General features: G+C 42.3%; 1 protein-coding gene across 1 annotated transcript in view; it reads left to right on the top strand.

Moving 5' to 3' along the window:
* Window positions 1–21261, top strand: part of caskin1 (CASK interacting protein 1) — a 96079-nt gene extending 74818 nt beyond the window's left edge. Inside the window, 15 exon segments of the mRNA XM_054607536.1 lie at window positions 1975–2220; window positions 5596–5700; window positions 6606–6724; window positions 7541–7622; window positions 8264–8376; window positions 10217–10327; window positions 12118–12219; window positions 12341–12479; window positions 13566–13709; window positions 13889–15108; window positions 15217–15522; window positions 15801–16386; window positions 17517–17610; window positions 17612–18013; window positions 20446–21261. Coding sequence (XP_054463511.1) covers window positions 1975–2220; window positions 5596–5700; window positions 6606–6724; window positions 7541–7622; window positions 8264–8376; window positions 10217–10327; window positions 12118–12219; window positions 12341–12479; window positions 13566–13709; window positions 13889–15108; window positions 15217–15522; window positions 15801–16386; window positions 17517–17610; window positions 17612–18013; window positions 20446–20542 — 3866 coding nt within the window. The 3' untranslated portion in view covers window positions 20543–21261.
* The last annotated feature ends 6150 nt before the right edge of the window (window positions 21262–27411 follow it).

The following is a 27411-nucleotide window of genomic DNA, read 5'->3' as shown; positions in this document are numbered from 1 at the left end:
CACTGCGCAGCCACAAAGGGGCTCAGATGTTTTTTAACTGTGTATTGGTGTCTGTCTGTAGGTCTGGTATCTGTTTGTCCATCTGTCTGTCTCTCTGTAGTTAGACTATTATGTCATAAATGTCTCAGTCTGTGTGTCTGTCTCCCTGTTACTGTCTGCCTCATCTCTCTGAGATCACAAAGGTCTCACTTTCATATCATCTCTCCTCTCTCATGTAGTCCACTATTCTTTGTCACTTGTATTTACTGTATAGTCCATTTACCAATATAAAACCAAGTCTAGGAAAATACTGCTGCCTACATACAGTGCATTATATAGCAGCTGTGGTTACAGTACAAAACAGCTGGAGCACTCCCACTCAGCTTGCACAGGCATACTGACTAATCACTGCCAAGGCACACACACACACACACACACACACACACACACACACACACACACACACACGCTCGGGGCTACGGCAGCTGTTTTAGAAAGAGGTTTTCATCTAATCAACTGTTTTTTATCCATTTTTAATTATTCCTATTTTTCCCATCTATACACCCCAGTCAGCGTCTTTACCTCTCATTCGCTCCTCCTTTTTCCACAAAACAGAGATGTTACATCACACTTTTTTTCCCCACTACATCAGCTAGATATAGGAATAAGTCAATTAACTAAGCTGACCTTAATATTGCAGCGGCCATCACAATCACAGCGGGGAAGCTACCGGCTAGCTTTATTAAGCACATAAGCTACAACGGCTACTTTGAGAATTAGACAAACCTCGATAATATCCTGAATTCTCCAATCCAAACTATTTATTTGCAATTAGAACGTAGCCTATATAGTTAACTCGCAAGCTAACTGCTAAATTCCAGCGGTCATCGTCACCATTCTTGTGATTGGTCCCTGACTTTACAAAGTTTGCAAAATAACCATTTTTGTGCAGAACTGACAAGGACATTCACTAATATTGTTGGCTCGGTTCCACTTGTTGGCAAGGCACTAGTTAATCCCAAACAAAGTAAAAGTTGGCAATGTCATTGTTGGAGGAAGGGCAATGCTACGCTGTCCGTGGTGCCCAATTAGCAGACGGATTTATAATTGCGACTTTTCTCTGTCTCGTCAGTTTTGACTTGGCTATATTATAGATAAAAAAAACCATCTTGAATAGATAAACCAGACATTTCATAGATATGTATACATTTGATCAATTACAACTTTGTATTATGTGTGTGTTATTGAAAACGCAACACCTAGCTAGCTAGTAAGCTAGCTTCGTCAAGTGCACTATTTCATGTCATATGGCAAACTTAGCGGTGTAAAACGCAATACATCCACTTGGTAAGCGTTTAAGTAGCATTTTGAAGTCCCAGTGCTGGCATGTTTATAAGGAAGACATATTGATGAAAATTTGTAACATTTGTGTGCAGCGCCGAGCTAAACAACCTATTTCTGGGAATTTATATGATAAGTTATACAGCCACTAGCGGCACTTAACTACTAAGAGAGGAAACCGATGAGCTAGTAAACACTTATGGATGGCAAGTGGATTACTTTTACATGTCTGTATTATGCTAGTAGCTAATGACTTAAGACTGAACGTCATTATGTTAAGAGTAGAAAAGTAGCTTATTAGTCCATGGGACCATGTCCTCCGTCACCCTCCATCACTTCCCCTTCCACCATTTCCTTTCACAGCACCCACATCTGTTGGTCCACTCTTTTTCTTCGTCCTCACGCCTTTAACATCAGCCGTTTGTTTAATTTTGTAACCTCAGCCTTTGTTTTAAATTTTTCTTTTTTTCCCCTCCCCTCCTTCTTTCTTTCGTGTAATTCTCTGTTTTGTCGTTTGTCTGTTTCGCGTGGCGTCGGTTCACTGTTGGTTGGCTGGCTGGCTGTGTGTGTGTGTGTGTGTGTGTGTGTGTGTGTGTGTGTGTGTGTGTGTGTGTGTGTGTGTGTGTGTGTGACGTCACGGTGGGTGTTATCTAGGTTTGGCCAGCACAGTCATTTGCACCCAACAGTTTCAAAAGATACCGCTGGTTCCTCCGGCGACGGTTGCCCCTGCCAACGCGGTAGTCAACGGCAACGACACCACGTTCCATCAGATCCATATCCTGCCTCCACCGCCTCCTCCTCCACCACATTCCCATCAGCCACTGCTTCCACTTTTCACTTCCTTTGGCTATAGCAAGTCGCCCGTGACAACCCCACTGGGAGACACACCCACTGCCCCAGGTACACGCCCCCTTTTTCATTATTTGATTATTATTATTATTATTATTATGATTGTTATTATTATTATTATTATTATTAAAGCTTCAAGGGATGCTTTTCTCTGCCTATACTGAAAACACCATGTCTGATTGGTCATGTAAGATTCTAATTGATGTTTTAAACGTTGCTTTAAGAAGGCATCCATTGAAGTTTTCTGTTATAGATCATTATTTATGTAATTTTATGTGTTGCTCATACAATATGACTTTCCTTTTTCTGTTGTTGCTGTTGTCATCTCCATTACTGAGAGCCAGAGACAGCTTTTAGCCGGGAGTCTGATGTGTTTAAGCCACTTGTTATTGGATCACTACTGTAGAAATAACAGCTTTACTCAGTGGACGTATGCTTTGAGAGATGAAAAGAAAAATATTTCCTGCTCATGGCTTAGAATATGTTGATTAAGCACAGCTATTTGATGGATTATCAGATAGGGGATTAATCATTTTGATTTCTTCGTTAGTTACGGGGTCCGCTATTCCTACCCTGGATTCAAATTGCCCGCACATGCACAAGGGATTCAAAGGAAACAATGCATCCATGTAATATTATATAACAACATTAAGCATCTTTGGCATTTTAAACATTTAAGACCAAAGATCCCACCATTTGTCACATTTCAGGGCCCGTAATTGAACGATACTATTTGTCTCATGTTAATCGGCTATAAAATGAGGCTCTATAGGGCCACACAGTAAGCCACAGAGAGAGAAAATAGTTGACAAAAGCAATGCTAATACATTGGTGTGGTTTTTCAAGGATTTCGTTGTAATACTGCTGATATTTCGAACCACCACACACAAGAAATTTTGTCAATGTATCTGTTAGAGGAGAAGAATAGATATCAGGTGTGAGGACAGATCACCATTTTACCACAGACCTATGTTCAGTTTGTGCTTCATTTATATGTCTTGCCCTTTCTTTTTTGAAATTATTTTTTCCCCCTTCCTTTCTCCCTTTTTGTTCTTTTCCCATATATCACCAATGTACCAGCCACTAAGACATCTTAAACACACACACATCACACACAACCCTCTCCTGACCACACAAGTGTGTTGTTGTTTTTTTGGTGTTCTGTCCTGCCTCGTCATGCGTGTTATTGTGACGTCTGACCATTTTTTAACACTACTTTTACCTACCTTACACCTTACCCTCAATGTGTCTGTGTGTGAGTGTGTGTGGTGTTGGTGAAGAATGGGAATATTTCAGTAGACATAGAGTATCTATACCCATCTCTGGGACAAGGAAACAAGTCTAGAGCTCTTCTAAATGTGCTGAAACAGTTTAGTTTAATAATTTAAAACAACAGCAATTAAAACTTTTATTATGACTTTTGGTAAAAAAAAAAACATTTGTTTTCTGGAAATATCGATTTTTGTCGTTTTAATGACAGTTCAGTGAATTAAGAAAGGTTTAGTTGGAGATGTTGATTCAAAACAAAAATGCTTTTCAGGCATCAATGGGTTATATTTTCTGTCAAGCTTAAAAATCCAGTAAGATATTTTAGCTGGAATAAATCTAATTCATTCTCATACAGCATTCATTCTCATTCTTGGACACTTGAGCATAAGGTATTAGAAATGAAATGCTTATATTATGTATAACATGCAAAGATGTGCAAATTCTAACATGTAAAATGTCAAGTGTTATGTAAGAGAAACCTAAAGGCATTGTTAGAAAATGTCACAAAGGATGTTTTGCAGGTAAGTTATTCACTGGCCCGATCCCCAACCTCCACACTCATGGACTCAAGGACTTTGAGGCGTGTTCCCTTCAAAGTCCTTGAGGGTTAAAGGCTGTCCCACTGTCAAATGTTTGGGGACTCTTTCGCAGACATTTTGTTTATTAGCACTTTCCATAAGCCCGCATTTCTGCAGACTTTGCCCAAGGTAAATTTTTGGAACTCACAAATGATTCCAGTCAAATCAAAGGCCCTGAAAACAGACCTTTGTTTGAGGTCACCTGGAGGGAGGTAAAATGTTCACCAGAAGGAGCTACCACATTACATGAGATCAAATGGAACCTTTTTTATTTTCAATGTGTGTGTTTCTCCGGAGCACTGTCGGTCACACGTATAAACCATTTATAAGCCCTTACTACGACGGTTATAATGGTTTATGACACTCTCCAAATGCACTACAGCAGCCCCATTCTGACAAGGCTTACATATATAATCACACACATATGGCTGCATTATATATGTATATGTATGTGTATGTGCATTATGGCATATATGTGTATACACACAGATATTCATGTTATGGATTTATTTATGTACGATGGGTATATAAATGTTTTCATATATCTATATATATATATGCTGTATTTTTTCTGTGTATGTGTGTGCGTGTGCGAGCGTGTACGAAAGAATGAAAGGCTGGTGTGTAAGTGAAACTTATACATCCATTTAAAAAAAAAAAAACTTCCCTTATCCGCCTTTACCCTGCTCTCCTACTTGCCCCTCTGTGAGTTTTGTCTTTTTCGCAAGTAATTTAGGAATTTATTTATTTAATTTACCAAGCCTAACCTTATTTTTTCTAAAAACATCACTACAACAGCTGTAATATGTCATTAGTTTAGCGAAATGGTTTGCTCAGTATATTTGGCTAATACAAATACTGTATGTAGCATTGTCAGATTCAGTGGGAGTGTCAATACTCAATACTTTAGATGAATTTAGCTCTATTTACCACAATTATGTGACAAAAACCTAGATTAATTGTGATTAATAAATACTATCAATGGTTTGTAAATCTATGCAAATTTCCCTTACTCCAATGATTTGTTATAGTGTCAAATTCAGGTTTAGCTATACTTAAACGCTAATTTTGAGCCTAACATTTAAGCTGCACTAATCAATATTTTGATCTGAACAATGGATCCAATATGTAATGTAAGATGGGTCACTTGTAGTTGTGAAACCACCAAGAGTTATCAATAGGCCTTGCCATTCTACTCAGATCTATGGAGCCTTTTTAGCCACTTTGAGCTAATTGTTTTGGTTTTACAACTTAACCAAATCCCAACAGCAAAGAAACAAAATTTGTGACAAACTGGTGAACAAAGTGAAGCATTTAGCAGCTAAAGAGTTAAATATTTGTCTCATGAGATGGTGGTGACCAAAACAGAGCTACAAGGCAATTCAATATTTAAATTCACCACCTTGGCAGAAACGCAACTTCAAATTAGTGCTAATGTTGCGCTAAGTGTTTGCTAACACGTTAGCTGTATCAACTAATAATTTGTCAATGTTGTATTTTCAGCTGCCCCAAAGTTGATAAAAAGTCCAAGGCTAGTTTAGGGTCGGTTAGCGGCTAACAGTGGTGTTCTGTGTTGAAGGTTGCCGCGGCTCAGAGGCAAGTCCTCACAGCTCTCCCACCACATCCTGCGGGCCCCATGGAGGCTCCAACGAAGAGATCTGGGTACTGCGCAAGTCCGTGGCAGGTAACTAAGCCGCGCTGCGCTGAGCCCTCAACCCCCTGACTCCTTTAAACCCTGAACCGGGGGTCAAACAGTATCTGACATCCATTCAAAAAAAGGCTTTTCTGCCAGGCACCGCCTTGCTGGTGTCTATGGTATTGCGAATTTCCCAAATAGCAGAACAAATCCATCCATCTGATTTCTTTGCTGCGAAAAAAAAAGGTGTTTGAAGGCTTTCAGATACTTTTTGACCCTGCTCCTGACAGTCCCCCATGTCCTGCTTATCCCTCCATCTAAAGCTCAGCTGAACCCAGTGGCCTTATGTGTAGGAATGCAGCCATCTGCATCGGTCTACAGTCTGTGTGTCTTTCCAACTGGATGTATGGAAACATTTTCGTGTGAGAGAGAAGAAATAAAACAGCTTAGGAAACAGAGAGAGAAGAAGAATGAGAGAAAAGGTGTGTGTGTGTATGTGTGAAAATGAAAGGTGTGTCTTGTTTACTCCACTTCTGTGTTTTTGTCGCTCAATCGTCTGTCACCCTGTCCGTCTGTCCGTCCTATTCATCCAACTACATGCTGCCCAGTGCATTTCAATGGAGAGTCACACCTGTTACCACGTTGCTTTGGATATCAGCTAAACCACTCAATGTGTGTGTGTGTGTGTGTGTGTGTGTGCGTGTGCGTGTGTGTGTGTGGGTGGGTGTGCGTGTGTGTGTGTCTTGGCGACTGTGTGCATCCATCTGTTTGTTGCATGCGTGTGTTTTGTATGCACAAAATCTATACATATCGTTTGGGCGTTTGCATGCGTGTGTGAATGCACATGTGTTTTCGTGTGTGTGCGTGTGTGCGTGAATGCGTGCGTGTGTGTGTGTGTGTGTGTGTGTGTGTGTGTGTGTGTGTGTGTGTGTGTGTGTGTGCGTGCATTGCAGGTGGGGACCGCAGCAGTTTGGGTAGTTCTGGCAGCGTGACCAGCGTGAGGTCGTCGGGCAGCGGTCAGAGTGCTGGCAGTGCCGGGCACATCCTCCATGCACAGGCTGAGGGGGTGAAGGTACACACACACAACACACACACACACACACACACACACACACACACAAACAAATTTGTGTATATGCACTGCTTTGTTTTTTTAGTGTATATATGTAGTATTCCGAAAGGTGCATATTAATCACAACCAAAGAAAAACCTGACCATAGAGAACAATATCTGCAGTCACAGAAGCAATGACAAAGCGGCTGCTGGGAAATTAAGAATTAAGAAAACTTCATAAGCGGCTACAAAAATAGGTTTATTATGCAGGTCCTTAATTTCTAAATACTTTCCAAGGAAGTTTCCTGGAAAGAATGTTTTTCCCCATTAAAGGTTATTTTGGGGGGGCAGTTTTTCATTTTCTAATGCCAGGGTCCAAGGACAGAGGGTCGTCTTTAATACAGCATGATGTTCACTGAATTGTCCCATTTAGAGGAACATAGACTTTAAAGCAGGGTATGCTTTAGGCCAGGGCTACTTTGTTATTGACTGGTCGCTACAACAGTGTTGTCCGGTCATGTTTTTGTCTTACAACTTTAATCCTTTCACAGTCTGTGTTTGCAGTCCATGGAAGTTAGCTGTAGCATTTTGGTTGCCTCAAGATGTCTTATTAAGGGTTTGGTTGTATTTGGCTCCACCCTCTTGTGCCACTTGGTTGCAAAAACCAAGATGGCGACGGCCAAAAACCAAGATGGCCAAAATGCTGAATTTGAGGCTTCCAAACCGTAGTCGACAAACCAATGGGTTACGTCACAACAATAACTACCTTAAATTCTTGTACAAATTGCTGGATGCCTGTTTATGTGGATGCATTTGTGTTCTCTTGCACTTGCAGCTTCTAGCAACAGTCCTGTCCCAGTCTGCCAAAGCCAAGGAGCATCTGCTGGAGCAGTCCAAGTCTGTAGACCAGCCTGCAGGTAGGACAGGGGTCAGCTCAGGAGGGTGATCCTCCTTCAACCCAGTTACTGTTTAAATGTGAGGAGTTAACTTAGAGTAGGATTTTAGATATAACTCTTTATGAATTCACAGTAAGCATTACTGCAAGTGTTATGAAACTGGTGAAGACAAGGGGGGAGGGAATGTTTTTAAGAAGAGAGAAAAGATTAAAACCAGGGAGAAAGAGTTAGAGGGTTAGAAAATCACGAGTCATAGACCACTGATATTTAGAAAAAATTTCTTTATATCACTTCTACACACGCACACACACACACACACACACACACACACACACACACACACACACACACACACACACACACACACACACACACACACACACACAGATCTTGGCTGGTTTAACAGACAGATGGCCAAGGCAGGGGATGTAGGAGGAAGTGTAGCAGGGTGCGATTGGTTAAGAAGGTTTGTTACATCTTGGAGAGCAAGAATCTGATTGGCTCCTTCTCATAGCAATGAGGGCAATTGAGCAGAAATCCATCGATGGAGAAGGGTGGAGGTCAGGTTGGCAAAGTCAATTCATCTGTTGATCCACCGGAAGTGTACAGCAACAGGACAACAGCTTTTTTTTTTTTTAACTGGCCAATGGTGTTTCTCCCAGCAGGCCCCGCCATCTCCTCTCGGACAACGAGCCAATCGGGCTGTCCACTCCACGAGGCGCCGCCTTATGACGCCGTGACGACCAGGAAGGGGGAGGGGCAAGGCGAGGGGAAGGTAGGACAGTCCCAGAGTCTCTGACTCAGTCCTCTCTCTCCCTCTCTCATTCAAACACACGCTAATCGCATACACACACCATCGACATCCAAACTGCAGCGTGATGACAATGTAGCTCCTCAGTCACCTCAACCACAACCCTCTCTCTCTCCTCCACACACACACACACACACACACACACACACACACACACACACACACACACAATATATATTTACACACACACACACACACACACACACAGATGTCCCAGCGGTTTCTCTCGCAACTGGCCTCGTCCGTGCTACGAGTGTTCGGATGCAGCCATGACACGGTGAGTGTGTGAGTGGAAGATCTCCGGTTTGATCTTGTGTGGATCCAGGATAGAGGGATCGTGTGTGTGTGTGTGTGTGTGTGTGTGTGTGTGTGAGAGAGTGTGTGTGAGAGTGTGAGAGAGAGAGAGAGAATCCTGTGCTTCTCTTGTTTATCTGCTACCCATCGTTATTCACTCCTTTTAGTTGCAGCTTCGCCTCTTCCATTGCAGTATTTTTCTTCTTCTGTTGCAGAGACAAATGTGTCTCAATTGATGCTCGGTAGGTGCATCTCAGGCAAGATATCGGAGTGTGTGTGTGTGTGTGTGTGTGTGTGTGTGTGTGTGCGTATGCTGGCAGATGCCCAGCAGTGTGCATGCCGTGGGTGGACTAGCTCGGCACAAGAAGTGTGAAATCTGAGCTTACACCATGTACAGTTATTTACTGTAGAGTGTGTGTGCCTGTGTGTGTGTTTACTATATGTGTGTGTATGTGTGTGGGCCCACATTTAAATCATGTCTTTATTGTTTAATAATTCGGAGCGTGATAACCCGACTATGAGCATATTTAAATAGCAGGTGGTCGTGGTGGTTGTGTGTGCATCGCTTGCCTACAGTGTGTGTGTCAGTGTGTGTGTGTGTGTGCTGCCATGTAAGCCATGTTCTCATGGCCATCTGTTAGCTAGAGTCCCGATTCCTCAGCACCCATAACGTTTCCCCTCGGTAGGGTAAAGACGGTGAACGGTGGGATGGGAAAAACAATCAGTTTCGAGGGACAGTGTGGAGGAGGTGGAGGGTCGTGGGGAAGGATAAGGAAGAGAAGAAGAGGAGATGGAGGAAGACAGAAGGGGTGTTGAACTTTAAAAAGAAACTGCTTTGGAAGAAGTCATGCAGTGGTTTTGACTGTTACACCCAATCCTGTTGCTCCGTCCACTGCTGTCAGCCTTCAGCATTTAGATCTATATTTATAAAAAGCAGCTATAGAATTCTCATAAAAACATGCAGGAACACACCTAAAGCCCATCTATGAAGCTAAGCTTGCAGATAAAATCCAGCTAAGCTTTTGTTGTTAGCTTCGTCTCAGCTGGTTCAACCTTTTGGAACATCTAATGAACTGGAACCTCTGTAGAAGGGTGAAAATATGTGAAGAAAGACATTTCTCATGTGGACATGTGTGATGACATGACTGTGTGTGCGTAAGTGATGGAAAGTGTCAATTGTAAATTAGCCTACTGCTAATATGTAGCTCTCCCTGTAGCAAGGCCGGGCCTTTCTGCCTCCTTAATTTAGCCTGGTTTTCGCATCAGGGCCAAGTAGGGCTAATTCATTGACTCTATCAGCTGGGTTTTTAAGGCCAGTGAATCATTATAATCATCCATAAATGTAAATGTATTAGTCTTTTTGACATTAGTAAAGATGTACTGACAAACATGGTGCACAGTTCCTTACTACAGTATCTATTGTGGCCCTTGTTTGGCCCTACTTGGCCCGTGCTAAGAGAAAGTAGACACGGAGCCAGTGACAGCATGCCCCCTGTCTTCTCTCCCGTAGAGCTCAGAGGCCGTTGTCCAATGGCTGAGCGACTTTCAGCTGCAGGTCTACGCTCCAAACTTCCTGGGCGCTGGGTATGACTTACCCACCATTAGCCGAATGACCCCGGAGGTAAGGCACCCTTACCCCCCCTGATCCCCCCCAAAACCCCAGAGAGGTCACAGGCACCTCCAAGGACCACAAGGGAAACAAGTCTGTGTGACTTTGATTTGTGCTGTCCTTGATGTTTTCCAGATGCATGTATGCCATTTCCTTTTTAAGAATCCTTAAATGAGCACTATTAAACCACTTAACTAAACTGATCTCATCGGTACTTTCCCTGCCTTCTGCCCATTTCTATGAGTATATTCAACATATGAATGAAGTACATTCAAACTCTGTATTTCTGTATGGTAAATTTAGCTTAGCTTAGCACAAATACTAGAAGGTTGCCCAAGTTTGCATTCTTTGTAGTAAGCCTTGCTACTGCCGGCTGGCGCTAGCTTAACATTTACCATCCAGGCATCAGACAAAGAGGGCCTAATGAAAAATACTATTGAGTTGCATTATGGGAAATGTAAGGTTCCATTGTTTTTATAGCTTGACCCACACCAGGGACTAAAAGTCAGGATATGTTGGCCTCTGCTGCTTTGATTTTGACTATTCTTTTATAAAAACTGGCTCTTTTGAGTCCCATCAACTCAGTGAAAAAACGATTCACGATGTGCCTTTAAACTACATATTATATTATATTATATTATATTATATTATATTATATTATATTATATTATATTATTGCATCAACCTGGTAATGCTTTTACTTAACTGCATCAATTGTTCAAATAGCACCAGTCTCTTGTCTTATAAATACATTCCTTAACAGTCAGAATTCCGTCTGAATAACAAACTGGAGCTAAAAAGGGAAATGAAAGATCAATAATTGAAAATAAGCTCAATACATCCACCAACCTCCTGACCGTCCCATCACCTTCAACACTGCTGCTGCTGCTGCCTGCTCTGAGGAAGTAGATCAATGCTCTCTGCCACTCTCACCTACATACAAATAATTTATAGAGCACATAAATTATTTGTATATATATAAGTACACTCCGGGGCTGTGCATGCTGAATGGTTCGGAGTCAAAACCGACTTTGTTGTCAGAGATATGTCGTGTTATTCTGGCCTATTCTACTGTATGATTGGGTCACATCTGCATAAAATGTATGAGTTATGCAAACATGCGTGTGTGTGTGTTTGTGTGGGTTGATTGTTCATGTGTGTTTGTTAAAGTGTGTTCTCGTGTGTCCGACACAACTCCCGCTAAAATACACAGAAACAAAAGTAAATCGACAATGACAGGATGACCCACTGTATTTGTTAATTCATTACGGTTCCAAATAAATCAACACACCATCACTTTTAATACATTTTAGTTTGTGTTCAAACAAGCTTGTTTAGTTATCACAGAAGTTGAATATAAATTATATCATGGAGAATCAAGCCGATTGTTTGCGACCTCTTCACTGCAGACATTTGCTTTTTGCTTTTCCTTTGCTTTTCTTATGATTTTGAGACATTTACATTTTCTGCTCTATTCTCTACTGGCAGAAGCTTTCATCAGATGTCACGCTGTCACTTGTTTCTTTGTGTTGCAAGTTTCCCTCTCTCTGTGTGTGTGTGTGTGTGTGTGTGTGTGTGTGTGTGTGTGTGTGTGTGTGTGTGTGTGTGTGTGTGTGTGTGTGTGTGTGTGTGTGTGTGTGTGTGTGTGAGTGTGAGTGTGTGTGTGAGAGAGAGAGGGTGTTTGTGTGTGAGTCAGAGAGAGACTGCTGGAGTCTTGGGGAGATTTGAATTCACTTTGTGAAGGAAAAGCCTGAACATGCCACTACTGTTTCTTACTTGTGTTTGTGTGTATGTGTCTGTAGGATCTGACAGCTATTGGGATAACTAAACCAGGTCACAGAAAGAAGATGACATCCGAGATTAACAAACTAAGTGTCACCGAGTGGCTGCCTGAGCAGAAACCTGTGAGTAAAATTCAACCCACACACCAACTCCATAGTTTAGTAACCAGTTAGTTAGATGCTAACTTACCAGCTTTAGTGTTGACTAACCTGGTGAGCTGTCATTTTCTTGGTGTTCCTGCAGGCCAATCTAGGGGAGTGGCTGACTGCTATTGGTCTAAGCCAGTACCACCAAGTGTTGGTGCAGAACGGTTACGAGAACATCGAGTTCATCACTGACATCACCTGGGAGGACCTGCAGGAAATAGGCATCATCAAACTGGGTAAGACATACACATATTCAGTAAATATATATATATATATTTTTTTTTATATCATAACATTTGACCACCACGATGGCTACAGTGTCCCTTTCAAAGCACTGGAGTTTGCAAATACTTAAGCACTGAGTATAGCAGGATTTATGCAAGGTTCTTGCAAGCTTATTGAGACCAGGGTTGGATCTGTGGCAAGCTTTTATATGTGTTGTATTTTTAAAGGAGAAAGCTAACTTGTAACACATTAACAAAATGAGTTGAAAATAATCCCAGTGTGGCGTAGGCGTGTTGTAAATGGAGCCCCAAAACTGACCAAATGTAGTAAAAGGTTATGGGACAATTCAAAAATAAAACTGAACAAAGGTTTTATACTTTTCTTTTAACCTGCATTTGTTAAAAAAAGAGCTTAACTACTTAATCATTTGTCTATAATGTAATGAAGAAAGAAGCGTTGTGTCTGTGAACTTTGAAGTAGCATTAGCTAGTCCAGTGTTTTGTAAGCGTTAGCTAGCTGGCAAAAATGCGTTTGCTCCTGTTACAGTTTATACAGTGATGCTACAGCAGTATAAAGATGATTCACATTGATTAATAGGCTGGTTTAGTTTTATAACAAAGAAATATTTCAGCTTGGTAGTTTGTTTAGCCACAAGTGTTAGTGCAGTTAAGCTAGCTAGCCACACAGTCCTCTTGACTGCTGTTTGTGAAAATGGAAATGGTATGTGGAGAAAAAAAGGGAATAGATAATTGATTAAATGAGGGGCAAATAGCCAGTGAAAGATAAAGTAAAAAGCTTAAAAATTAGTTTTTTAGCTCCATTTTAATTATTTAACTAACAATATAATTTATTGACGTGATCAATATATATTCATGACCTGTCTGATAACCTTTTACCATAGCTTGTTTTCAGGGCCTCATAGTTGCAGCCCTTTATCACATTTGAGGGAAGATCTACCAATATAAGATTTTAATGCAATAGAAATTGTAATAGAAACTTTGATGTCTTTTGATTAAAACTTAATATTTAAAGTTATCTTTAAAGAAGTTTACTTAATTAAACAAGTACTGTAATTGTTCAATCTTTCAATGTTTTAGGCCACCAGAAGAAGCTCATGCTGGCAGTGAAGCGGCTGGCCGAAATGCAGCGTAGCTCAGAAGGGCGGGGCTCCCTCCGGAAGAAGCCCCCGCCCATCACACAGCAGCAGGAAGTCATGTCGATAGACGGTCCACCTCTAGACGGTGAGCAAACAGTTGTAATAATGATAGACGTTTACGTGTAATGAGATCGCTCAATGGTCCAATACTTTATTATTTCTCTTACAGTACAGTCATGACCTCCTGTCCTATTTTAATTAATTTATTCATATAAATATTGATCCAATTAATTAATTTCAAGGAATACTTTCTGTTTTTCTCAGAGGTCATGTCTCCAAAAATGAGCACTTTCCAGGACAGTGAGTTGAGCAACGAGCTACAGAGCGCCATGACCCAGCCAGGTCAGGAGGTCAAAGCTCAGCGAACACGCAGCAAAGACCACGATGAGGTGATGACCGGAGGAGGAGGAGGAGGAGGAGGAGGTACTGGGCCACCTAAGAAGGAGGCGCGGACTATGAGGCAGCAGAGCAGCCAGGGAAGCACCTCTTCCCACAGAGGCAGTGTCTCCTCTCAAGGCAAACACCGTCACTCCCACTCCCATTCGATGCCTGCGCCTCCCTACACGCCCCCTCACACTCCTACCAAGACTAGAACCTCATCTTCCTCCTCCTCCACCTCCTCCGTCCAGAGCACAGCTTCCCCGCAGGCCAAACACAAGCCGTGCCCCCAGTTCTCCCAGGGGGAGAGACCTCAGTCGCCGCGCTCCCACCCGCCTCAGTCTCCAACCCAACGTGGGCCGCCATGTTCCCAGCTTCCGCCCCAGCAACAACAGCAGCCTCAAGTCCAGCCTCAGCACCAGGCGCACCCTCAGCAGCATCCGCAGATGCAGGTAACGGAGGTGATGGAGAACCAACAACCCCAGGTCCCACTCCTCTGTCTCCCACCAGAGGCTGAGCTGGCTGAGGGAGAAGGGGAAGACTCGTCGGCGCTCCAGAAGAAACGCTCGCACAGCCTCAACCGATATGCCGCCTCGGACAGCGAGTGTGACGAGAGGGCGGGAGGAGGCGGGGGACGAGAGGGAGGAGGAGAAGGACCGGCAGAGGTAGTCGGAGGTCAGGGCTCTGCCGTCGTCAGAGGGAACGGAGGCAAATACGCCACAGTGACCCACCGCGTCAGCCGCAGCCACTCTGTGCGCAACCAGGACAAGACTGTCAACCGTAACCAGACGCAGCCCTTTGCCCTGCGTCAGAAGAAGAAAGGGCCGCCCCCACCGCCGCCTAAACGTTCCAGCTCCGCAATCTCCACCTCCAACTCCAACCTGACGGAAGCCAACGCGCAGCCGCAAGCGCTCACCACAACGGGGGGGATGCTGGACGTGCCTTACCACCAACAGCGACGGGCCAGCGACCTGGGGATGTCCGTGGAGACGACTGCTGTGGAGACGAGCAGCGTGGGTAGTGTGAGGAGCATCGCTGCCATGTTGGAGATGTCTTCCATAGGAGGTGGAGCCAAAGGCATGGCACTGCAAAAGAATTTCCTGCAGGTATTTTGGATGAAAGCGTTCATTAACTCTAAAATGTAAAATATACCCATTTATTGATGCAGTTATTGGGCTAAAGCATGACCAACTGTATGACTGTTTGTTCACCAGGTGGGGAAAACACGCGATGCCATTGGTCTGGACGGTGAAGTGGTGAACCGACGGCGGACCATTAGTGGCCCGGTCAGCGAGCTGGTGGCGGCTGCCAGGCGTGAACAACCGACTCCCTCTGCTTTGCCCTCTCCCACCGTCCAGCCCGAAACCACCCCTCCACCTGAAAATTCCTCCTCCCCCAACCCTCCGTCCTCCCCCCACCCCAGCTCAGGAGGCAGTGGCAGTTCATCTGAGAACCTGCCGTTCGCAGATGAGGGAAGCCTGACCATCCGCCGCCAGGGTCGAGGAGAAGGAGAAGGACAGGTAGCTATCTATATATATGTTTGTCTATCTATCTATCTATCTATCTATCTATCTATCTATCTATCTATCTATCTATCTATCTATCTATCTATCTATCTATCTATCTATCTATCTAATGTAATGTGCTAAAGTTAAATGTGCTTTAATGTATTACAAATCCATAGTGAAGCTTCTGTGTTCTGTAAGCTTTATTTGTGTTATCCATTTATCTCTGTCAATGTTTTTGACTGTTTGTGCAAAAATTACCTCTTGTCACGAATGTATGAATTTTCCGTTAGTGTGTATTTTGTGTTTGTCTGCAGGGTGACGGCGAGGGTCCCCAGGGAGACGGGGGTTACACGCAGGAGGACATCTCTAGGGTCGAGGCCACGTCGACCTTGAAGCGGCGGCCCCGCAGCTCCAAGCCCCACCCCAACGGCTCCGACTTCACCCTCCAGGAGTCGTCCACCGTCAAGCGGCGGCCCAAGAGTCGCGACAAGGAGCCCGAGGGCTACGCTGACCTGGCCGCCAACGGGGAGCCCTTGGTGACCGGGCAGCCCAACACCACGCAACCAGTGCCCTACCAGAACGGCACGGCCACAGTGAAACGCCGCCCTGCGTCTGATACTGGAGTAACCGAGCAGCCGCAACCTCAACCTCAACCTCAACCTCAACCGCAAGTGACGGCTGCGCCCCGCAGGGACAGCGTGGACCAAGGAGCTCCAGTGGCAAATGAAGTAGTTCCCGTGAGAAAACCAAAGCCTCCGGTCTCCCCGAAGCCCATCGTGGCACAGATTAAGAGACAGGCAGGCCCACAGACTCCACCACAGCCTGTTTCCAACAAGAGAGTCCCCCTGCCTGGCCCTGGGACGCCTGGAAGCCCAGGTACTCGCATTGTATGATTGTGTATTTTTTGTCAGGTGAGGATTGGGGTTAAGGGGTCTGCAAGGGTGTAAAAGTTCCTGCCCAAAACCAAGAAATGTCAGACCCAAACCCGGCTGGGAGACACATACACAATCAGCAATAATTTCACAGCTAATAACAAGTTATTGTTAATTCACAAGTTGTAAATGTAACTTTAGTAGCCTTCTCTAGAAGGCCTCTAGATAGGGCGTCATCAATTGAATGTTGCAGGTGCTTTGTCATCGTTTATGGCTGTTCCGAATGGCCATAGTGGAAGGTGGGACGTAATAAAAAAAGCGGCTGGACAAGATGAATTATACAAACTGTCTGTGACAGAAGGTTGCACAAGCCCATCAATTCCAATGTCAGAAAAGGTTAAGGGGAGGGAGTTTTAGATGCTGTTTGACAAGCACTTTGTTTAACGCCTTAAAGCTACCAAAGCAATGGTGTCAGTATGTTTGAAACTAACTTGTTTGGAATTTGCCCTCAGACCACGTTAGCAAACAAAAGCTTTCGGGCATTCACAATTGTACATAGGGAAGTGACAGAAGAAGTAATGGAGCCTCAACACACACCCGGACGATCGATTGTATGAGTAAGTGTGATTGGTGGATTGGTGGTTTCGGAATTTCAACAGTTGTTAGATGCAACCCACTTATCCTAAATTCAGAGGTCTGAAAGGTGAAGGGGAAGGAGGTTTCAGACAAATCAACAAGGACTTTGTTTAAGCAATACTGACGGCATGGAGGTACCCAAACCTGTAATGGTGTTTTTATGCTAACAACGAAAGAATTTGTACGCTGTGTTGTCTAACAACGTTTGAAGAACAAAGTGTTTTTCGCTGTTCTGACCAGCTACAGTACACTTGACGGCAGAGTGAAGACTGCCGTCATAGATGAGGACGAAAAGCAAATAATCGGCGCAAACTTTCCGTCTGTCCTCAAAGGCATTAATGTGGTTGCACTGGCTTGTACAGAAAGGTATGGGTGTTGGGTTTCAGGTGTTGTTGGAACAATCTGAAAAGCACTTCGGTTGAAGAACACTGACCTTTAGTGCAGATGAGTCAGTGATCCAATTCTGCAATTTTTTTCCTCTCTCTCCATTTTCTGTAGTGGAAGGAAAGAAGATCCCTCCACCTGTCTCGCCTAAACCAGCGCCCCCGCCAACAGCACCCAAACCGGCCAAGCTAATCCACTCCATGACCAGCCCCCTCCCCGAGCCCGGCCCCGATCAAACAGCACCCTGCAGTGGCCCGACAGACCAGCTCGCCTCCCTGCTTCCCTCCTTCACACATTCCCGGCCCGCCGAACGCCAAGCCGCTGAGCCCGTCTCCCCAGAGCCCCCACACCCCGCAGACTCCCACTACGCCACAGACACCCCAGACTCCCGCCACCCCCAGCCCGACCCCACCACCTGTCAAGCCTCCTCGCTCCTCGATTGGGGGGGTGTCGGTGGACAGCGGGATGACGGGAGGTGGAGTGGTGGCGCCCGCTGCTACGACGCCTGATTTCGGAGTGGATTCATTGGTGCATCAGAAGCTGGAGGAGACGAGTGCGTCGTTGGCCGCGGCTCTGCAAGCTGTGGAGGATAAGATACTGCGGCAGGAGGAGTAAGAAGCACACACGCACACTCACACATACATAACTAGCCTTATGCTCACAGAAACAAACACACTTCACAAATACAAATTATAACCACATCGGTCATCATCAGGTCAACACGTCCGATACTTCAGTTATGCAAAACCTGCAAAACTAAAGACTTTCCCTAGGATACTAGGACTAACTCTATCCATTTAACTATTTCTTATCCATGACACAACTGATACCTAGTTCACATTACAAAACTAGTTTCCACACACCAACAGTTTTTGGAGATCCCCAACAAAAGCCCCAGATCAGAGGCGCTTGAAAATTGATGCTTGAGCCTGTGTGTGAACGCGAGCCAAGAGACTTGCCACTTTTTGTACTTTTGGAATATATTTTTTGTACTTGTAGCATATATTTCTTGTACTTGTAGAATATATATTTTTTATTCGTAAGATCTATTATTTTTTAGCCAACACCTCTGGATCAAGAGTAGGTTTCTTAAGAAGAGGTTTAATTACAGCTAGTTTGAAGGCCTGTGGTACATGGCCCGTTAGTAAAGACAGATTGATCATTTCTAATAAAGAATTGCTAATTAAAGGTAAAACTTCCTTAAGCAGCCTAGTCGGAATCGGGTCTAAGAGACAGGTGGAAGGTTTAGACTTAGAAATAGTTAAAGTCAATTGTTGAAGGTCGATGGGAGAAAAGCCATCTAAATATATTTCAGGTTCTACAGCTGTGGATCGATCGGTACTGGTTGAGGGCAGTAGATTATAAATTTTTCTCTAATAGTTAGAATCTTATCATTAAAGAAGTTCATGAAGTCACTACTACTGAGGTTTATAGGAATACACGGCTCAACAGAGCTGTGACTCTCTGTCAGCCTGGCTACAGTGCTGAAGAGAACCCTGGGTTGTTCTTATTTTTCTCTATTAATGCTGAGTAATAGGCTGCTCTAGCATTACGGAGTGCCTTCTTATATATTTTAAGACTGTCTCGCCAGACTAACCGCGCTTCATCCACATTGGTGGAACGCCATATCCTTTCAAGTTTTCGCGATATTTGCTTTAAATCGCGGGTTTGAGGATTATACCATGGAGCAAACCTCCTTTCTTTTATTAGCTTCTTTTTTAGAGGAGCTATAGAGTCTAGTGTCATTCGCAGTGAGCATGCAGCACTATCAACAAGATGGTCAATCTGAGACGGACTAAAGCTAGCGTAGGAGTCCTCTGTTATATTGAGCAATGGTACTGAATAAAACCCTGAAGAAATCGCTTCTTTAAATTTAGCTACAGCATTATCAGATAGACATCTAGTGTAGAAACTTTTGCCTAATGGCGTACACTCTGGTAGAACAAATTCAAAGGTTATTAGATAATGGTCCGATAAAAGAGAGTTCTGTTGAGAGACAATTACATTTTCTATTTCAATACCATAAACCAGAACAAGGTCGAGGGTATGGTTAAAACAGTGAGTGGGTTTATGTACACACTGACAGAAGCCAATAGAATCTAATAATGAACTAAACGCAGTACTAAGGCTATCATTATACACATCCACATGAATATTAAAATCCCCTACAATAATAACTTTATCTGTCTTAAGGACTAAACTAGATAAAAACTCTGAGAATTCAGATAGGAATTCAGAATACGCACCTGGTGCACGGTACACTATAACAAATAAAATTGACTTTAATGCTTTCCCGCTCGGGTTTGAAAGACTAAGAACAAGGCTTTCAAATGAGTTGTAATTTAATTTAGGTTTAGGGTTTATTAATAGGCTTGAGTCAAAGATAGCTGCTACTCCACCTCCTCGGCCTGTGCCTCCAGGAATATGAGTATTAATATAACTTGGAGGAGTTGATTCATTAAGGCTAACGTACTCTTCATGACACAGCCAGGTTTCAGTAAGACAAAATAAATCAATATGATTATCTGATATTAAATCATTTACAAGTACACCCTTAGATGACAGAGATCTGATATTTAAGAGTCCACATTTAATTGTCCTGTTTTGATGCACTGTTGCATCGGTTGCCTTAACTTTTATTAAGTTATTTTGTATAACTCCTCTTCTGTTGACTTTAAATAATTGAAGTGGCCGTGGGGCAGACACAGTCTCTATAGGGTTTTGGGTGGGTAACTGGGTGGGTAACTGGGTGGGTAACTGGGTGGGTAACTGCTCCAAAGGAAGCGCAGAGAAGTGTGAAAGACTGCGACTCTGCTTCTGCTTCCTGGTCTGAACTCTGGGTCATGGATTAGGCATTTGTAAAACATTTTGTTAGTTTTGTTAAATTTTGGCATGAAATTTCGCCACCATAGGGGCAGGTTTTAGCAAATGGTCCTTAGATTAAGATTTAAAGTATTCCCCGTCTGTTGGTATAATGTTTTGCTTCTGTGTTTGTGTGTGTGTGCGTGTGTGTGTGTGTGTGTACGTGTGTGTGTGCATTTAGCTCCGTGGATGAGCAGAAGACCACGGTTAGCATCCTCGACGACATCGGCAGCATGTTCGATGACCTGGCCGACCAGCTGGACGCCATGCTGGAGTAACCACAGAAACCGGTCAGCGTGTCTCCACGGCAACGCTGCACCAGGAATGACTCAGATGGCACAATGGGCGACTCGCCTCTCCGTCTCTCTCTCTCTCTCTCTCTCTCTCTCTCTCCGTCTCTTCGTCCTCTCTCTCTGCCGTGCTCCTCCCCCTCCTCACTCCTCCTGTCGTCCGCCTACCGCCGCCGCTCTGGTAAACCTCGTCTCTCCTCCTCTTCCTCTCGTCTCCAGTCGCTGGTGATGAAAATGATAATGGAGCGAGCCCGAACAGACATGTGGCAGAGAGAGTGCAAGAATGAAGAATGTATTAGGAGAGAGACACTAAAAGAAAGATGGTTAAAGAAAAGGACCAAAAACAGATGATGTGGAGAGAAAAAAAATAATCACAAGGTGAAGAAATGCAACAAAACGGAGGAGGCTGCAATCAACAACGGGGGTCTTTTCAGAACTCCACACACGGCGAACAAATAAACTAAACTAATACTGATTGAAAAACCAACTGTGTAACGAATCATAGTATGGTATGTGTACATTATAAGCATGGAGAGTTTATATCTACTGAAAAAGTCCTGCATTAGCACAGTAATATATATATATATAATATACCGATAAATATGAATCTCTAGCTCTTTGGTTTGATGTCTTGGTTCTGTGTGGAATGGTGACCTCTGGTGTTGTGACGATGTAAAGGACTTGGTGGAAAGATTTTTAATCCTTGACCAAAACGAGACTATTAAGCTCCTAAAGAGTGTGTGTGTGTGTGTGTGTGTGTGTGTGTGTGTGTGTGTGTGTGTGTGTGTGTGTGTGTGTGTGTGTGTGTGAGTGAGAGAGTGAGAGAGATAGACAGTGTGTATGTGAGCTTGTTGGAATTTCAGGATCAAATTCAGTTTCCTACCCTGGCTGCATTCATACATCCTCATGATCACCCCCCAACATAGACGCACACCCACCCACAGGAGAAGCACAATGACCCACGCAGCCAGCTCGCACACACACAGTGGAGCCCGCACAATGTAAATGTCAAAACGAGAGAAGAAGGTTTGAAAGCAGATTCTATAACTTGGGGATAAAGTTGGTAAAGTTGTGGAGAAGGATTTTTAGGATGTCGCTAAATGGGTTTTGGGGGGCGAAATTTTAGCGATGGCGAGGTGGAAGGTTTTTTTTGGAGGATGGGGTCAAAGGTCGGATCAGGCTCGGTTGCAGCGCAAGCAACAGAGTGAGAGCGATGTGTCCAGCGAAAGCTCAGCCAGTCAGCTCAGCCAGAACTCAGATTGAAACAAGGGCAGAGCAACAAACTTCAGGTTTCCCCTCACTCATTGATTACCTTCTGATTGAAATTCAATGACTAAAAAAAATCATTAACATGACTTTGTTTTCTAACACTTTCAATTAGGGATGCATTGATGCAACTTTTTCTCTGCCTATCCAGTATTAGTGTAACTTTGATCCAAAGTTTAAACTTCCCTTCAAAACATATTACAACACTCTGATTTACCATTAAGTTAATAAGATGATGGTGCATCCCTACTTTAAAGACCCTGTTTTCATTTATAGTTTTAAGATCCACAACTTTTTGAAATCCCCCTGTGGGATCCCTGAACTGTATTTTAGCAGGAAACAAAAAAGATGACAAAGCCTTTCTCACCTGAGTTGACGGCCGTCCACTTTCCATCTCCATCTCTCTCATCCCACGCTCGCCTAACCACACACCCCTCGTTGCCATGACAATCTTCATCATCACCCTCACCATTCTCATTGGCATCACCATGGTGATTACGCAGTGTTTTGCCATGACATGGGATAAATAAATAAAAAAGTGCTGATGGAGCGACTGGCAGCAGAGATCTGTGAAGCTGGTTGGTTTGTTTCAGTGCAAATTTTAAAGGGGCACTTATGGGTCAATCTCCAAGAGAACCAACTCATATCTTCCATTAGACCCTTTTTGACTGGTAAAAACCCATGTCTACCAGACTTAATGACCCCAGTTTGGAATGCAGGCTCTCAAAAAGTAATAACCCTGATGACATCACTATGACATCATTATTATTATTTTCAGATTCGAACAAACTCCTTAAGAGCCACAAAGGATATTATAAAACTGTTTTCCAGTACTTACCAGAACAAGTAAACCTATATTCATGTCTAAACTGGGTGGAGTGCCCCTTTAAATCCCTCAAACCAACCAGAAACTGCATCCAGAGAGGTGCCACACTCTGATAAACCATTTGCGCCTCGGCCTATTATTAAAAAAAATCCAGGTTTCACATATATAAATGACCAAGAATTCAGAGAATGCTTGTGGTATTTAAATTATGATCAAATAGAGATTATATATATGGATATTTGCAACAAAAAAAGAAATGTATTTATGATGTGTGTGTCATCCTAAAGACTATTTTTCAAAAAGTAAACAGGTCTAATCTGAGTGTTGAGTCGGTTTGCTTCTTGATGCTTAAGTGGTCCGAGCTGATGAATCATTGTAGGATACCATGTTGGGATATTTCCAGAGAGCGTTGGTGTTTTTATGTTTTTTGGGGGTTTTTTCTGCCTACACGTGTCCAGCTGTGGCAATGTGTATAATACAAGCAATTCTTGTTGTTTTGTTGTATTATTTTTTGTATGATTCCAAATGCAATGTTATGCTTTTTTTTCTTTCAAACATGTGCCTTGCTTTGTGATTTTGGTCTGACTACAATACAGTAGATGGGTATGTACAACATGTGAGGATCGCTCTCTCGTTCTGTTTTGCTCCCTTAGTTTACATGCCCCTCCCCCTCCATCATCTATGATGAGAAGAGATATTTGAAACATAAAATCATCAGAACTCAACAGAACCCAGGTATCATCTTTCCACCACTTGCTGTTTAGTTATTCACAATTAGGAACACATACAGTTTTCATTTGTTCTTTCTAAAAACTAAGGCCTCTCCATCTGATTGGACAATGAGAGAGTGAATTATTCCAATTTTTGGCAACTTCACACACATTTTTGTTAGAACATTAAAGTTAATAATGTTCGACATTCTTGGAAAATGAGCGCATTTGCTTTCTAGCTGAGCGTTAGATGAGAAGATTGATACAACACGTCTGTACAGTAAAAAATGAAGCCGCAGCTAATAAGATAACATAAATAAAAAGACTAGAAACAGAGGAAAAGCTAGCTAGCTCCAAACATGTATTGTGTTTGTTTAATTCATACAATAGCTGCTCTAAAAAACACTGTTGTGATTTTGCGTTACCCTAGGACAGAGCCAGGTTAGCTGTTTGGCGTTTCCAGGCTTTGTGCTAAGCTATGCTAACCAGCTGCTAGCAGTAGCTTCACATCATTTGTACAGACTGGCACCAATCTTCTCATCTAACTCTCGGAAAGAAAGTGAATAAGCTTCTTTTGCCTGCTTTTGAAGTAAATTGACTAAAAACACTGCCTGTAATGAACACTAACCAGTAGAATGTCAGTAATGATGGTTGGTAAAGTGGTTACCAGATGTGTAATAAATGTAGGTGTATATTTGAATTGTCTAACATCTGGTCCCATCTGGGATGTGGCTGACTTTTTCCAACCTGACATTTATGTGATATTTTTCAAGCATAAAGCAAGTATTTCAAATCTATTTTGTAAAGCGTGAATGAATCCATGGCAAATCTCCTGATCAGAGGCTGTACAAAGGTCAAAGGTCAACTCTCGTTCTCTCCCTCACTTCAACCACACACTGCTTTCTGAACTCGGCCCTGTCTTTTTAAAGCAGCAATGAGCCCATAGTTCTCATTTTGGTCATCTCTCATGAGATTATTATTTGAAGTGTGTTTAAACGTGTGGGGATTTGGGGTCAGGCGACAGAGGTGAAATGCTGCAGATGATGAAAAAAACAAAACACAGATGGTCAAATATGTTGTCGAACAAAAGTACTTCATTTCTTTTCTTATCAAAAGAAGAAGCCAAGCTGTTTTTAATTTGGTTTTCCGCCTGTGCTTATCTGAACAGATACCAGACCGGTGTCTCCTCTGCTCTGCAGTGACTGTATGTGAGTGCTTGAGTGAGGCCGCGTGTGCGTTCTGTGTTGCTCTGCTATTGACTGTATGAAACCTATGCGTGTGTGTGTGTGTGTGTGTGTGTGTGTGTGTGTGTGTGTGTGTGTGTGTGTGTATGTGTGTGTGTGCAGTGACTGGACAGTGGTGTGCTTGCAGTGACTGCATCTTATGGCCATCTGCTCTGAATAAATAAATGTTCTATACAAACTGCGTTGTCCTCAGCCTCGCTTTGTGTTGTCATGTGAACTTTGTACTTTCGACGTCCTCCTTTAGGGGGCAGCAAACGTCCGCAATACACCACTGAAATGTGTTTTCACTTAATTGGGCTGTTTCGAGCTTATGACATACAGAATGTGTTTGATTAAAGAAATAGTCAGACAGTTTGGGTAATTCACTTAATTTGCTGAGAGTTAAGAGATGAGAAGATTAATATCACGCTCATGTTTCTACAGTAAATATAGGGCTACAGCCAGCAGCTAGCTTAGCTTAGCATAAGGACTATAAACAAGGAAACAGCTAGCCTGGCTCTGTCCGAAGGTAACAGCATTGCAAGAATCCAAAGTTGGGAAAACTGCAATAGGTTGTGACACCAACCCATCAAATAATTAAGGGTGCTAAACTTGAATTTCATAGCATAAATATGATTGAGGGATTTTCTCCATACGGATCTCAACATGGCAATGGCTGAGCTGGCAGCTAGCAGCTAATGGTGACAACAAACCAAACAGTACAAACAATGGCAGCAGTAACCCCTGTTTGAGTCAATCTAGATCTTTGGGGTTACATGTGAATGATGAAGACCATTAGATGCAGTAGAAAGATTTGTAAAAGCTAGTAGATGGACCATGAAAGATTCAAAAACAAATACATTTTATGCTCAAATTCCATATGCTAGCATCCACACAGATAGTATGGAATTAAAATTGGATCAAAAGTATTGGAGCTTTTTTCAACAGGCCTGAATGAATGAAATTATTTGTACATACTACAAATAATTTCATTTGTAGTATGTACATACTACAATGTACATACTTATTCATCACTCCTTGCGACATACAATACTATGACTTTTTTATGACTTTCTTTCGACATGCTATACTATGACTTTTTTATGACTTTTTTCAACATACTATACTAGTGACTTTTTGATAACTTTTTTTCGACACGCTTACAGTTTTTTTGCCATACTATACTATGACTTATTCATAACTTTTTTGCCATGCAAATACTAAGACTTTTTTCGATGCTATACTATGACGTTTTGATTACTTTTTCAACACGCTATACTGATACTATACTTTTTTTTTTACGACATACAACTATGACTTTTTTGACATTTATGACTTTTTGACATTTTTTTCAACATTCTATACAGTGATGACTTTTTTGACATACTATACTATGACTTTTTTTGACTTTTTTTTTATTTTTTTGACATTTTATTCTGACATATGACTTTTTTGACATACTATTGTATGACTTTTATTTGAACATAAATCACAATGACTTTTATTTGAACATAAATGAGATTTTTCGGCACACTATACTATGGCATTTTTTTAACTTATTTCCACATGCTATACTGTGTAATTTTGATGACCTTTTCAACATGCTATTCTAAGACTTTTTTTGCCATGCTAAACTGACTTTTTTATGACTTTTTTTCGACATACTATACTATGACTTTCTTATGACTTATTTTCGACATGCTTTACTATGACGTTTAGATGACTTTTTTCAACATACTATGCTATGACTTATTCATCACTCCTTGCGACATGCAATAATATGACTTTTTTCGCCATGCTATACTATTACTTTTTATGATTTGTTTTTCGCACACTATGCTATGACGTTTTGATAACTTTTTTCGACATGCTATACAGTGACTTTTTTATACCTTTTTTTGAACATACTGTACTATGGTATTTTAATGACTTTTATTCAAACTATGAGATTTTTCGGCACACTATACTGTGACATTTTTTATAACTTTTTTTCCATAATATTCTATGACTTTTTGATGACTTTTTTTGACATGCTATACTATGACTTATTTATCACTTTTTACGACATACAATATTATTATTTTTCGCCATATTATACCATTGCTTTTTTCCCCATACTATACTATGACATTTTAATGACTTTTATTTGTTTTTCAATCAGGAGAGACATTTTTTCAATAAAATTTAATATAATTTATTACACATAAGAAATGAATAATGCAAAGTCTTTGGCGATTGGACTCCATAGCAAAGCAGTCTAACAGACGGGCAGTGATGCTGAGGTCAGACAAGGCACAATCCCCCTGGAGTCCAAACACTGGTGGTGGTGATGTAGGCAGTCGGTGCATCAGATGATGAATGAGGAGCATGACTGTGATGCCGACTGGAGGTGACTGGGGTGGAGGAGGGTCGCATCTGATCTTGCTGAAATGACAACTGACAGCAGCTAAGAGGAGAACATTTTTAAAGTTCGCCAGCAATGATGTGATTGGCTTAAGGAAACCGTGGCCGACTCTGGTTGGTTAACTTTAAGTTAAACCAACAATCAGCTGATAGCGTAGTCACGGGAAGGGAGTGACTGAGATTATGCATGAAAAGGAGTGTAAAGATAGTCTTCCTGACTGAATTTACGCTAAGCTTCATTGGATGACTATTTTTCGACATGCTACACTATGACTTCTTTATGACTTTGTTTCTACATACTACATCATGGTGATTTTAAGACATTTATTTGAACATACAATATTATGACATTTTTGGACACAATATACTACGACTTTTCAATGTCTTTTTTCGACATATTATACAGTGACTTTTTTGCCATACTATTCT

This window comes from Anoplopoma fimbria, chromosome 11 (assembly GCF_027596085.1).
Source record: "Anoplopoma fimbria isolate UVic2021 breed Golden Eagle Sablefish chromosome 11, Afim_UVic_2022, whole genome shotgun sequence".
In the NCBI taxonomy this organism is placed as follows: Eukaryota; Metazoa; Chordata; class Actinopteri; order Perciformes; family Anoplopomatidae; genus Anoplopoma; species Anoplopoma fimbria.
The sequence above is the reverse complement of the archived record's forward strand: the minus strand, read 5'-3'. Positions and strand labels throughout refer to the sequence as shown.